Consider the following 15,027-nt stretch of genomic DNA (forward strand, 5'->3'; position numbering starts at 1 on the left):
TAATGCAGGCTTCCACTAGGTGTAAAGATCTTTGCCAATGGGAAAATTTGATGCCATACTCAGGAAGGAGTTGTCTGCTTCTGGAAGTAGTGAATCCTGTAGTAAGGAGGAGGTTATACTCAGTGACCTCCATAATCCCTTCCTGTCTATATTTTTAATGATTCTAACATATAATTAAGTGTTTACAGTCAATAACTAAAAGTGATGGGGAAATTTAGTACATGACCAATTGTTTTTTATTCTGGAGTAGGTTTTGAAAGTAATTATTAATTTGTTATATATAATGAATTATACCCTATATTTACAGGATCAATGCACAGATGTTTTCTTTTTTCTGTATCCCAAAGGAAATGAAGTAGTTTCAAATACAGTATAGTGATGATTATAGTGTAGAACAATTACAGACTGCTGTTATTTTATTAAAAATATTATTTTTTCTTTCTTATAAGGTTTGCTATATTCGTAAATGTCTTTTCATAGTATATAATGTTGCCATTTCTCTTTACCTTCCGTGGGCACATCTATCCAATTTCATAATAAGCATCAGTTAGAAGATATTATAACATTTTAGAAATTAATTTCACAGCCAAATATTCAGTAGCACAAATATTCCATAACATTAGATATAACTGCAAAAAAATAGCTTTGTATTTTCAGAATCTCTGCATTCTGGTGCCTGCACATATAAAAGCAGAAATTTTCCACCTGAACAATATTTTCTTCAAGCCCTGATTGTATGCAAAAACAATTTGCCCATGGTTAAAAAAAATGTTACTCTGAAAAAATTAAATGCTCTTGGAATCCTACTTAAAAACTCTGTGTTCCTTTTGGTTAAAGGTAGAATTAATTTTATCATGTAATTGTCATTTTGTGTTGAGTTCAGTTAGGTTTGAGGTTATATCTTAAGCATTTTTAAAAACTGTTACATTCTGCTTTCATTTTGGCATAACTTGTCGATGGACTATATAATTATAGTTTGAAGCTCAGTGCTTGATTCTGAATAATGAATCTATGGAGATCTTAGAGAAGATAAAACCTGTGCTTGGCACATGTAGAAACTTGATATCTCTTAATGTCTTTTTTTTTTTTAACTATTTAGGCTACCTAAATGGAAGTCCCTAAGGCCTTGGCATATGTAAAGATGTGGCTTGCATAAAGGGTAGCACCTTCAAAATGTATTTGTCAAAAGCAACTTTTACATAAGACACCATGACAAAGGATTTCATTACTACATGTCAATTCCTATTTGGAAGCTGAAATCAGAAGATCATGAGGCTTCCCTGCTTTCTTCCCATTGAGGGAATTGGTCATCATGTGTGAGGCAGGGAGGTTCCCTCAAACCTCTTTCTTATCCCTTGGCAAATTCAGGAAAATCAGTAAATCTAATCTTAGTCCCAACCAGATCCTTGACTATGTGTATATTTAGTATGTATAAGTGGATCCAAAGCAGGCCTGTTTTGGTCTCCATGGAAATAGATCTTCCGAAAAATTTGGCTTACTGGAAGAGTAATGATTAACATCACAAGAGGTAACTTTTTAGTCTTAATAACTGGAGGACTGTGAGACAGAATTGGTGGTTAAGGCAAGAGGATGTCTCACCGTTTTGTGACTTGTCTGTCTGGTAATGCCTGTGTACTGAAGGAATGGCCTCTCACGACTTGGGTCACAAATCGTATCATTTCAAAGAGTGATGATCTATGTCTAAAAAAAAATCTTTGTAAAGTCTGAACACAAAGTTAGTGTGATTCTAAACCAAGAAGAATTGAATGCTAACTTTGGATACTCAAATATTTTAACAGATTGACTAATTTAAATCAAACAGGTGTAGCGTGCTTTTTAACATTCGAATAATATTCAGCTTAAATGTATTTCTGGACTAATAGGCATTTTATATTAATCTGTTATTGTACTTCTAAAGGGCATATCACTTATTTGATTAAAAAGTCATTCATTACACAGTTCAAAGAATTTTGTCTAAAAATTTATAGACTATAAATAATTATATTTATGAAAACCAAAGATGCATTCAGTGCACTATTTAATAAACATATACAATGTTCCAGGCAATGGAATTAGTGCTGGCATACCTGAGCAAAATTTACATTAGTGTTGTAAACACTTTAAACAGCATGTCTAATTAAATGACAGAATGACACCCTAAGTTTTCCTCCTTTGCCCCACTTATTTCCCATAGCTTGACCAATAAATTGAAGAGGCGCTAGTTTACTTTTGGTTTTGAGATTACTTTCCTTTGTGGTTTCAGTCAACATAACTTAAGTCAGATAAAACAATTTGATTTGGGTTCAATATGGTGCTATTTTGATCTGAAGGTCAATTTACCAACAAACAGGAACAGTTTCTCATTATTTTCCTTCACCACTCCAAGCAGTCTTTGCTGAAGTCTTTCAAGCAGTGTGTGACCTCTGTTTCGATACTTCTTGCAGATTTCACAGGCTGTCACCACCACTCAGCCATCACTAACACAGACAACTGTAATGGAAACGGTAACTATGGTGACCACGAGGGAACAAATCCTCATAAAGCATGCCCAAGAGGAACTCCCACCACCACCTCCCCAAAAGAAGAGGCAGATTATTGTGGATTCCGAAATTAGGAAAAGGTGAGAAGCTTTTGCTCATGGCTTTATCCTCAAACGAAGAGTAATTGTTAAGCAGGAAAACTCATTTACAGCTATTTTGATGGCAGTGTTTTTACCTAAACAATATTTCCAGAAGCCTCGGGTGCCTATAATGTCAGTTAAGTGAGACAAATTATGAAGTAAGTTTTAAAATTTTCCCCAAGCAATCCCTATCCCAACAAAAACAGAATGCTTAATGGAAATACTATTTTCTGGATTGAAAGAAGAAACCACAAGTGATGGATGCCTTTTATCCTGAAAGTTTCCTTTTTTCTTATCAAGAGCCTGCTTGTTCAGTGCCTACTTTTGCATTAAATGCCTTTTTCCAGTAATGGAAAGGACATTTTCATGAAGAAGAAGTACACCTATAATAGACACGATCCATTCTGTTAGTTTACGAGAACATAATGTCTCAATCTGCGTGTCCTATATCAGGAGTAATTACAGAACAGATTTCCTGTTCTTTGATATTTATAAAGTCTTATCTTGTAGGTGTTAGAATTTTTAACTGAGCTTTTCGTGGATATTCTCAACTAGACATTGTAGATAAGTTAGGTATTATGTAAATCAGTAGATATATTAAACTGATGGGAATAAAATTTCATAAATGCAAAAGCTAGCATGAAAATCATAAAACTGGTACAATTTCGTTTTCATGCCAATTATTATAATCCTAAGATTAAGAAAGAACATTAAAACCTGCCTTAATGTTTCTAAGCAGCATGTGTTTGGGAGCACATGGAACATTTGACATTAGAATTAGTGTATACAAGGGTAGGGAAGCATGAGAAGAACATATACCCAAAAATAGCGTGTCAGATGTTTTAGGCAAAGGAAGAAACACCTAGAAAAGTTTTCAAGTACATCATTTGGGACTTTCAGTACTTCCCTGTTAATCCGTGACTTTTAACCTACTTTCATAATTCCACTGTAGACCACGGGGCTTTTCTCCACGGTTGGAGCTCCTTGGCTGAGTGAACCCTCTCATTCAGGGCTCAGCAAACTGAAGCCTGCAGGCTCAATCCAGCCTGCTGCCAGTTTTTGTAGGGCTCATGAGCTGAGAACTGTTTTTTACATTTTTAAGTGGTTGAAAATAATCAAAAGAAGAATATTTCATGACATGTGAAAATTTCTGAAATTCAAAGGTCAGTGTGCACAAATAAGGTTTTATCAAAACAAAGTCAGACTCATTCATCTATGCATCATCCTTGGTTGCTTTCACATCAGAAAGGCAGGGGTGGGTAGTTGTCACAGAGACTATATGACCTACAAACCCCCAAATATTTACTATCTGGCCATTTACAAGAAAAGTTTACTGAGCCTTGTTCCAGTCAAATGGTTCTCAGAATCTTTGAATATTGGCATTCTATTTGGGGCAGAAACTTCCAAGAACTCTACTCATTATAGTGGTTGAAATTTTAACATTCATTGATGGAGAAAGAATGTGACAGCAAAAATAAATCAGTAAAGCTCTTAATGAATTTGCTTTTTATTAATCCTAAGAGCATGGCGATTAATTTGATGCCTTGTTAAATATATGTCTACAGACAATGCCTAGTGGGCACATGGATTTATGGATCCTTTGCAACAACCTAACAGCTCTCCAACAAGTTTCCAAGCAGAGCAATATGGAGACCTAGTTGATCTACCCCCTAATATGTTTGGGACCCTTCTAATACAGATATTAACAGAGCAACTTGATTCCTATCATTCTCTGTCTTCAAAAGCTTATTCTTGGCTCCTGTTTGGAGAATGTATTTGGTTAGGAAAAATGTGTTCTGAGTACTTTTTTGTTTTCAAGAAAGTGTGACTAGTGGTGAAATATTTTGTCTCCTAAATTCTGTTTGTATCATATGCTCTCAGCAGTTTTTGTAAGTGCTTGGAAGCATGTTCAATTGGGAACATAAAGAATATATTACTTAAATAAAAGCTAACACTTATTGAGGATTTTATTATGCACTCAGCACTAGATTAAGTGCTTTGTCTGCATAGCTCATTTATTCTTCCCACTAACCCTCCCAAATAGGTATGGCTATTATTACTATTACACACAGCTTCAGAGTGCCTGAGCCAGGATTTCAGCTGAGGTAACCTGACTACAGAACCTGGACCGTGTAAGAACATGTTTCTTTTGTAGATAAATGACAAAGGTGATCTTGTGTCTTGGTTTGCCTGAATCATCCCAAATTACACCTTTTGTCCCAGCATAATTATATAAAGCACCAACTTTCACTCTCAGATGTATCCTGATTTGGACAGTAGGGTAACATGGACACTCTGTGCAAGACTCTAGATTGGTAAGTTTAGACTGAACAAAGAGAGGAAATGAGAAAACATTTAGGAGCAATTAAATCCAGTAAGTGATCATTGTCTGCAGGATGGAATTTGGTTAAAATACTATAATGGTTCCAGAGGCGTCATGCAAACATGACTGAAAACATCATGGTGGCTAGTGATTCTCTGTTGTCCCAGGTGAGAACTGCTAGTGTTTAACTGTCAAGACTGTAGTCTTGGCAATCTATTGGGTGCTGATTTTTAAAAAAATGATCCCTTTTTTCAACTTCTTTGACACACTACTGGTTCTACTCCTACTACTCTTTATCTGACTTGCTTTCTTCCTTTTGCCTAAGTCCTATGGTACTATCTTATAAATTCAAATCTTTTTTGCCCTTCTGACTTCTTTATCTGAATTATCTCCTCTCATTGATTCAAGTCTGGCTCTAAATGAGTGACTCCCAAATTTCATAGCTCTATATCTGACTCCCTCAAATTTCACTTTTATGTCTCTAAATCTATGATCTGCATCCAGGCAGTGCTTCAATTTTTATTTTCATCAAATGCAAACATTTGTTGCTTCCAATTACCCACACCTAGTTACTCAGACATTGCAGACGTATTTTAGTTATTATAACTCATTGACTGTGTGGCTAAAGAAGTAGCAAATATTGGAAAAATCATGGTCTTTGGAATCAGAATTACTCAGGTTTGAAATCTGCCTGTTTTAATTACTAGCTTATGATCCCAGGCAAATTACCTAATATCTGTGCCTCAGATTCAGTATCCTCACTTTATTGAACACTGAGGATTAAGTAAGAAGCATTTAATACAGTTGCCTGTAAGGTAGTTAGAATTCAGTAAATGCAGTAGCTGTTGTTCTTGTTTGCTTATGTGGATGTGATAGAGGCAGAGGCAGTGGTGGAAGTGGTCGTGGTGACTGAGGTGTTGATGATAGCGAAGGTGATGGTTGGTGGAGAAAGTAGAGATGGTGCTCATGGACTATTGGTGAAAAAAATTCCATAGTGAGCATTCTCTCAAGCTTACCAAATGTAACAAAAAATTGCCTTTTCATCTTCCTCTTCAAAACAGAATTTACCACCTGACTTCTCCATTTGTATCAGTTTCTCTTTCCTTTCTCCTTATTTATTATTATTGTTACACTATATTATTGGGCAAGTGTCATCATTTTCCAGTCATTCTAACTGCCAGCGCCATACTCTAAGCCATATACCTCCCTGGGGCCAGACTTGCCCACACCCCTTTCTGATCAATCTGCCTTAAATTAATATATCTAAAATTGCTTTTATGCTGACCCTCCAGACTTGAGATCCCCATAACTCCAGTTGTCCCCATAGTAAAACACAAACCCCTTCTTGTGGTATAAAATATTTTTCTCCCACCAGTTTTTTGTGTAGCTTCCCCGAAATCTTTCCACTTCATCCAGTACATTACATTCCTTTTTTGCTCTATGCCTCAATGTCACCCACATATATTTTTCTCATCACCAATCACAACAAAGGAATCCTGTTATCAGATTTTTTATATTTTACTTAGATTCCATGTATAGTACCATGCATACAATAAATAATCAATAAATATTTGTTGAAAGAGTAATAGAGTTCAATTAATTGTGATAACTAAAATTTTATTTTTCAGTAGCATTTAAGAATTCCATCTACTTCTTCATGGAATCGTTTTTAATAATAAACAAGTGAACATTCTAATAATCTTTAATATTCTAATTTTACCCATTAGGATATCATCATTTGTTCAAAACTATTAAGGGATTTAAAATTCAGCTTTGTACCACACTATAATTTCTTAATTATCTAAGGTACATTTAGTTGATTCCCTAATAATGATACAATTTCTACATTTGTAATATTTACTGCATAAATTGTCCTCCTTACACTAAGATATACAAAAGTCCTTGATGACCTTGGGTCACAAGGTAATTATTTCTAATAGTAAATTATCCCTGCAGTTCAGTGATAATATCTTACATATAGGTAATTATCAGAGTATGGAACTCAGAATAGGTTAAAACTAGATCTATTATATAGTAAATTGGGATTTATCGAGGAGATTAGTTACTAATCATATAGCAGTTATTTAAAGAGACTTTTCACAAAAGCGTTCATTTACATTTTTGTATCAGCCAGGTGAAAACAATGGCAAATTGAATTGTTTTTTAAGTAAATGCTATCTCAATAAGGATAATGTTTTTCAGCTATGGTGTTAATAAATGAGTATCTTTGACCTCAAGGGAAGTAGAGACATGTCTCGAAATATCTAAATTCACCAAGTCTCTTTATCTTCTTCTAGGTAAGCAGACAGTCTTAAGTTTGCTTTATCTCTCTATGTCCCACATGCTTACTAAATGGTGGAATAAATGACCTAGACAATTATGTACCTGCATAATTATTTTGTTTTCTATTTTTCAGCTTAATTGTGCTTTTTTCCCTTTTTTTAATGTCTGCTGCCTGAATGATGTTAATTTATGTCACGTCCTTGGAAGGAAGTTAGATAAGGCCTGTCTTTTTGCCATTTTATGAGATTAATGCGTAAGCTATTTTTGTTTTAGATATTTATTTTAACTTTGATTCCCAAACTATAATCTGGAAGTTGTAAACTAAAACATTTTAACTTATGCAGAGGATCTAATTAGATGATTAATGTGTCTAAGAGCTAATTTTTTATTTTCTATATGATAAATTGATCCTAAAATACTTGGGATGTTGGACTCAGTAATAATATTTTTTTTTCCATTGGCACTGCCCAGTAAAATAAAACTTTGCTCCTTTTATCTAAGGAAACTAGACTCCAGACCTGTTCATGGTTACAGGTTAATTGAGGTCCAGAAAGGTTAAGCAACTTGCTTTCAGTTGCAAAATAAGGACTAGTGATGAGTCTCCTAATTTCCATTTCAGTGTTAACAGTTGCAATGCCCTACTTCTTTTTATGTATTAGAGTCAAATGACCTTGGTCATAAACTCAAATTTCAGTTTAGAAACTATTTTTGGTGAATAATAGAAACCTTACATACCATCTTCAGATGTTCCGAAAAGATAACTATCCATTTAAGGTTCTTAAAGCTAATTTGTCATATAAGTCAACAATAAGTCAATAAATGTTTTGAAGAATGTAAGAATGTTAATTCTAGAGGCATGCTAAGTGGCCAGAGAACACTTAGAGCAGTGATACTCATAGTGCAGTGCATGAAACAGCAGCATCACTTGAGGACTTGTTAGAAATGCAGACTTGGAGGACGCTCCCCAAACTTGCTGAATCAGAAACTCTGCAGGTGGGCCCAGGAATCCTTTACAAGCTCTCCAGGTCGTTGTTGATAAGCCTTAAAGTTTGAGAACCCTTGACCAAGAACAGCGGTTCTCATACCTTAGCATGTATCAGAATCATCTGGAGGCCTTGTTAAAAGGCAGATTACTGGTCCCCACCAGAGTTTTTGATTCAGTAGGCCTGGGGCAGTGCCTGAGAATCTTAATATCTAATGAGTTCCCAGGCGATGCTGATGTTGCTAGTTCAGGGCCCGCATTTTGTAAATCAGTGCACTAGAGCATCATCTTAGTTTCATCCTGACTCTTCTTATTTCCTCAAACCAGCCCCAATGATAGGAACCATTTACTCCAGACTAGGCTAAGTGATACTACATAAGATGCCACACAAGATGATGTCCCTTCTTGTGACCCCTCTAGTGCTATATGTTAAAATGACCTTTTCATATGCCTGTTTCACCCCCTAGACTCAAAGCTTGCCAGGGCCAGGGTCCGTATCTTACTCCCAACCTGTTACGGGACCTTCTGATTTGGGGATGCCCAATACATGTTCCAAGTTGAAATGCACTATAATGGGAACTGGTCCTGTAAGATGCTACACATAGCTATGGATGTCTAGCTATAGCAGTTGTATGAAAATGTACTCTTCCAGAATGTGAGGCACAAAAAGATGCCAGCCAAGAGGAAGATAGAGCTATATTCCTGGAACCATGACATACAGTTTTGTTTGTCCTGAGAGTGAAGAAAATGGTAGTCACAATTATTCATCTAAAAGAAGAAGCATGGTTGAATGCAAAAAAGAGTTGATTTTTAATCAGAAGATGTGAACTACCACTATTTCCTTACTTCTGATTGTTTCCTTTACCCTCTCATACTCTACATGAAATGCTGAAACTGCTCTCAGCAAGGTCACCAGAGAACTCCTTAATTGTCAGCTCCAAAGGTCGCTCTTCAGTTTATCCTTCTTGAACTTTGTGCTGTGCTTGACAGTGGTAATTAGTTCTTTCTTGAAATTTTCCTCTTTCTCAGTTTCTGGGACATTGTTCTCTCCTGTTTCTTTTCTCCTCTTTGCTTTCCCACTATGTATTCCCATTCTCCTCTTCCTATCCCTTTCATGTTGGTCTCCAAAATACTCACATTTTGGCTTTATTTTCTTTTTATGACACTTTCTTTTCCAGGGTGATATCATTTATAATCCTGCTTTTATCACACATCTATACCTGCTGTTTTCCAAATTAACATCTTTAGCTTAACCTCCTTCCCGATGCTCGTACCTGTAACATCCAAATGTTTTTTGGGCATTTCCACCTGGACTTCTTACAGAAATCACAAATGAAGTTCTGCAGTTTAGACTACTCATCTTTAGAGACTGTCTTTCACATCATAGTTCCTAAAAACAGCACCTTCTGGACTTGTGCAGTGTACAACCTGTGCAGCCACTCACAGTGGTCATGATATCTGCAACCTCCCTAAGTCCTTTCAATTCTCTTTAGTGTATTTGTTCCTTTACATCCAGGCTGCCTTCCCCCTAGTTAAGTCTCTGATAGTTTTCTGCATGAAATTCTTAACTGATTTCTGTGCCTCTACGCTCACCCTTCTTATCCATACTGTTCACAGCCTCCTGAGATATATCTTAAAAGGCAATTTTAATTAGATCATTCCTCTCCCCTTGGTCTTGAAATGCATAGCACAGGAATTCCTTTCTGATCTTTGACTGCCTGACTCTCCAGCTTCTCTCCCTTCTCCCCTACCCATTTTCTTATATGCCAGTGCTACTCAAAATAGTCTGCAAACTGTTTATTACCAGTACACAGTGAGATGAAGAGCTGGAGCCAGAATATAAATCAATGCACCGCTTCCTTTGTCAAGAAAGTTTTGCAATTAAAAAGAAATCAGATGAAATCGTATGCTTCGTGACTATTTATGCTCTAGTGACTTTTCTTGTCACAGGCTACTAACAGATAGTTCACAGACTGGCCACAAACTGCATTTCAAATGGCACTGCCCTCTGCTCAGGTTTAATGAACCACCCTCTGCTCTCCAAATGCTCTGTATTCCCTCAGACTTCTGTTTCTTTGTACCTACTGTTCTCTCTATTGAAGATTCCCTTTTCCTTACTTTCCCTTTTCCAGCTGCCACATTCCTTTTCCCCAACTAACTACCTTCTCTTTCTGGGAACTTAACCTCCCAGACATTTCTCAGCTTTGACAATCCTTCCATTAAAAAACTTGCAGAATTTTATTGTAATGATCTTGTTTTTGCATATTTGTATCTCCAGTAAACTCCTTGAGGGCAGGAGCCATTTATTTGCAACTCTAGACCGACAGCACTTAACTCAGAAGTTAGCCCATTGGAGGTATTCAGTAAATATTCATGGCATATCAGATGGGTGTTTGTCAGTCTTGTCAGGAAAACAGAAACCACTCTAGGTGTTTCAGACAGAAAAATAATACAGGGAATTGTTGAAGGAGGTGATGAAAAGCTGGGAAGCAGCACAGAGGGACAGTGAGGCAACTCAACATACAAGCAGCATCAACAGGCTGCTCATTTCCCTAGAGATCGAGGAACACTGCAGGGGGGATGGTACCAGAGTCCCAAAGTTGGGGCCTTCAAACAGGGACTAGCAGTGTTAGGACTGCCAGGCAAGAGCTTGGACCTGGGGAGGGAGGGACCATCCAGAGGAAACTGAAGCCACAGTGGAGATGAAGCCGCTCTAGAAATGTCAGCAAAAGTTGAGTGTGAAGGAACTTGGCTTTTCTCTTCCTTCCATCTTTCGGTATTCTGCCAGTGCCTCTAATCACAAGCCAGGGGGAAGGCGATGGCAGAAAATGTATATATTCCTCTGGTACAGAGAGGACAAGAGAAACATGAAGAATGGATCTGAAAGAGCAGATGGCCCTGTGACTGCACAGAGATGGATTCTGGCCTTGCATCTTCCGCTTACCACCTATGTGACTAAAGCAAGTAACTTAATCTCACTCAGAATCTATTTCTTCACCTCCGAAATGGAATTTATATGACTTTCCTTGTTGGCCGTCACACTGGAAATTTTACTGTATGTGTCTCTCTTGATGATTATTTAGGCAAAAATATACACCCTCTCCCCAGGAGAAAGTTGAGTTCCCAATTATTAATTTAGATCAGGTATCTTCCCATTACCACATTTGTGTTATAAGAGAAACTATTCTTATTCTAACATTTTCTGAGAATATTCTTATTCTGATGTCTTCCCTAGTCAGCAACCTGTATCTCTATGAATCAATACACATCATTTCATCACAGGCAAGAACAATGATGTCTGGCTCCTATGGACTGAATTGTGCCCCACTTCCCCAATATTCATGTCTGGAAGCCCTTACCCCAATTTGATGTTACTTGGAAATGGGGTATTTGGGGAATAATTAGGTTTAGAAGAGGTTTTGAGGGTGGGGCCTTCATGATGAGATTAGTGCCATTATAAGAAGAGGCGCCAGAGAGCTTGTTCTCTCTCCTCCTTCTTACGTGAGGGTACATTGATAAGGCAACCATGTACAAGCCAGGAAGAGAGGTCTCACCAGAAAGTAACCATACTGACACCTTGATCTTGAACTTCTGGTTTCCAGAACGATGAGAAAATAAATTTATATTGTTTAAGCCAGTAGTCCCCAACCTTTTTGGTACCAGAGACCAGTTTCATGGAAGACAGTTTTTCCACGGGATGGGGTGAGGCAGGGGGATGGTTCAGGCAGTAATGCGAGCCATGGAGAGTGATGGGGAGCAGCAGATGAAGCTTTGCTCACTTGCTGCTCACCTCCTGCTGTGCGGCCCGGTTCCTAACAGGCCACAACCAGTACTGGTCCGCGGCCCAGGGGTTGGGGACCCCTGATTTAAACCACCCATCTATAGTGTTTTGTTACATCAGCCTGAGCTAAGACACTGGCTTTGTAGGGCCATGCGTTTTGCTTTGGGTTTTAACTAAACTTCATAGAGATGCTCACTAGAAGAAGTAAATGAATGGAAACAACTCATGATGCTGGGGAAGTGGCAGTGGGACAGTGAGTACACATCAGATTTAAATGGTATTCTGCATTGTACCAGATAGTTTCTAAACCTTGACTGGAAGTTATTTAAACTTCAAAGATCCATGAGATAAAAGCATGTTGAAGTCCTTTAAACTCAGTGAGCTTGCACACTGAGGGTATTTAAAGTTTAATTTGCTTCCCACAAGGTCCAAGGCACCACTCAGTGTATGGAGGGGTTCTTTGAACACTCCTGTAGTCAGTACGAGTCCACAGTATTTCAAGAATGTAGTGACAGCAACATTAGTTTTCTTGCTAATTTTCATATTCATTCAACAATATCTAATGGATCACTATGATGTGCAGAGCACTCCAGTTGCTATGACCAAGAACCATATTTAGTCCTTCCCTCAGGAAGCTTGCATTCTAATAGTATAAACTATGTCATGAAGAAGTACCAATAAAATGTTAGAAAAGTCATAAGGAAGAAAGGATCACTTCCAGTCCTGCTTGACAGTTGAGCATGGAAAGCTCATGGAGACATTAGCATCTGAGTAGACGGTTAAAGGATAGGGGCCTATTGGACTCAAGATCAGGGAAAAGGACGATGCAGATACAGGCTGTATACAAGTGGCATTTACACAGGGTTGTGGGTGTTTCTGTTTGCTTAGAGCAGAAATATGCAGTATTGGAAAGAGAGAAGTAAGGGATGAGGTTGAAAAGGTAGGTTGAGTTCATTGTGGGAAAAAAAAGAAAGGTACTCAATGCCAGACTAAGGAACTTTAATCTGGTTATAGAGAGCCAAGGCATATTTTTGAAAGAGAGCCAAGCAATATGGCGACTGTGAACCACACATTTGGACCCACCTATGTGTTGGGAGAGATAGACCATCTTAACTTTATAGAGCAGGGAGGTAGCCAGCAAATTTTTTCTCTTAAGAGGCAGACGGTCCCTATTTTAGGCTTGTGCACCACATAGTTTCTTTTGCAAGTGCTCAATTCTGCTGCTGTAGGGAAAAAGCAACCATAAACAATATGTAAATGATGAGTGTGGATGTGTTCCAATAAAACTTTATTTACAAAAACTAGTGGCAAGCCAGATTTGTCCCGTGAGCCATAGTTTGCCTATTCCTGCAATAAAGGGTGAAATAGTTGAGATTATTTTGCTGTTGATGATTCTTATGTATTTGCCTTTTTGTCTTTGTTACAGCTTTCTTTGCAGTTTTCATTCTGATGATTACAAGAATGGCTTTTACTTTACCAGTCCTTAACAAAACACTAAGATGAATAGATCCACTCTCAAATGAGAAAGTGAGAGGTGGCCCAGGGGCTGGCTTAAAGCCAGCAGGAAATAGTCACGGAAGGCACTAATCACAGTAGCTAACATGTATGATTTCTACCATATGTCAAGAACTCATCTAAATATTTTGCACGTTAACACACTTAACCATTAAAAGAGCATTATAAAGTAGTTTTTTATTGTTGTCACTCTTTGCCAATGGGAACAATGAGGCACAGAGAGGTGAGGTGACTTGTTCTAGGTCACAAACTTTACAGGAAGCAGTGCAGTCAGGGTTTGAACCCAGACATCTAGCACAGGATGCTGCATTCTTTTTTTTTCTAATTTTCATTGAAATATAGTTGATTTACAATGTTGTGTTAGTTTCAAGTGTACAGCAAAGTGATTCAGTTTTATATATATATATATATATATATATATATATATATATATTCTTTTTTTTACATTCTCTTCCATTATAGGTTATTACAGGATATTGAGTATAGTTTGCTGTGCTATACAGTAGGTCCTTGTTGGGTCGGTTATCCATTTTATATATAGTAGTGTGTATATTTTAATCCCAAACTCCTAATTTAATCCTTCCTCCCCCTTTGATAACTGTAAGTTTGTTTTCTATGTCTGTGAGTCTATTTCTGTTTTATAAATAGGTTCATTTGTACCATTTTGTAGATTTCATATATAAGCGATATCATATGATATTTGTGTTTCTCTGTCCGGATTACTTCACTTAGTATGATAATCTGTAGGTCCGTCCATGTTGCTGCAAATGACATTATTTCATTCTTTTTTATGGCTGAGCAATACTCCATTATATTTATATTACAACATCTTCTTTACCCATTCATGTCGATGGGCATTTAGGTTGCTTCCATGTCCTGCCTATTGTGCATAGTGCTGCTATGAACATTGGGGTGCATGTATCTTTTCAAATTATGTTTTCCTCTGGGTATATGCCCAGGAGTGAGATTGCTGGATCATGTGGTAGCTCTACTTTTAGTTTTTTAGGGCACTTCCATACTGTTTTCCATAGTGGCTGCACAAATTTACATTCCTACCAGCAGTGTAGGAGGACTCCTTTTTCTCCACACCCTCTCCACAGGATGCTGCATTCTTGAACTCTATGTCATGTTATCTATAATGAGAAACTAAAGGTAATTTCATCAAATTATTTAGCTGAAAATAAAAGATTGACTGAGACTGTTTACTACTTTACTGAGGTCTGTCTGTGGAAATGGTGCACTTACCCTAGATTATGGCTGTTCTACCTTCTAAGTCTCATGGCTGTTCTACCTTCTAAGTCTCATAGACTCTATGGTACCACTGGAGCATTTGGCTATATCTTTAAATACAGAGATCTTTATCAGTGAAAAAGATTTTTCCTTCAAAGTTAGGTATCTTTTTCAGTATCAACGCATAAATGGAGTCCCATATAATTGAACTGCTTTTCCAGGTGCAGGACTTCTAGTGCTAACCATGGTCTTAACCTTATTATCTGTCATAACCTTTGCCATCTATGCTTAAT

The 15,027-nt window shown here is 37.4% G+C and overlaps 1 protein-coding gene across 1 annotated transcript in view; it reads left to right on the top strand.

Annotated features, from left to right (window-relative positions):
• The window catches only part of LOC141277572 (dystrophin-like), a 334,453-nt gene that overhangs the window by 305,528 nt on the left and 13,898 nt on the right, over positions 1–15,027 (top strand). The window contains exon 15 of the mRNA XM_073798896.1: positions 2,445–2,620. Coding sequence (XP_073654997.1) covers positions 2,445–2,620 — 176 coding nt within the window. The remainder of the gene's footprint in view (positions 1–2,444; positions 2,621–15,027) is intronic.

The sequence above is a fragment of the Tursiops truncatus genome, chromosome X (genome assembly GCF_011762595.2).
Source record: "Tursiops truncatus isolate mTurTru1 chromosome X, mTurTru1.mat.Y, whole genome shotgun sequence".
NCBI classification, from domain to species: domain Eukaryota; kingdom Metazoa; phylum Chordata; class Mammalia; order Artiodactyla; family Delphinidae; genus Tursiops; species Tursiops truncatus.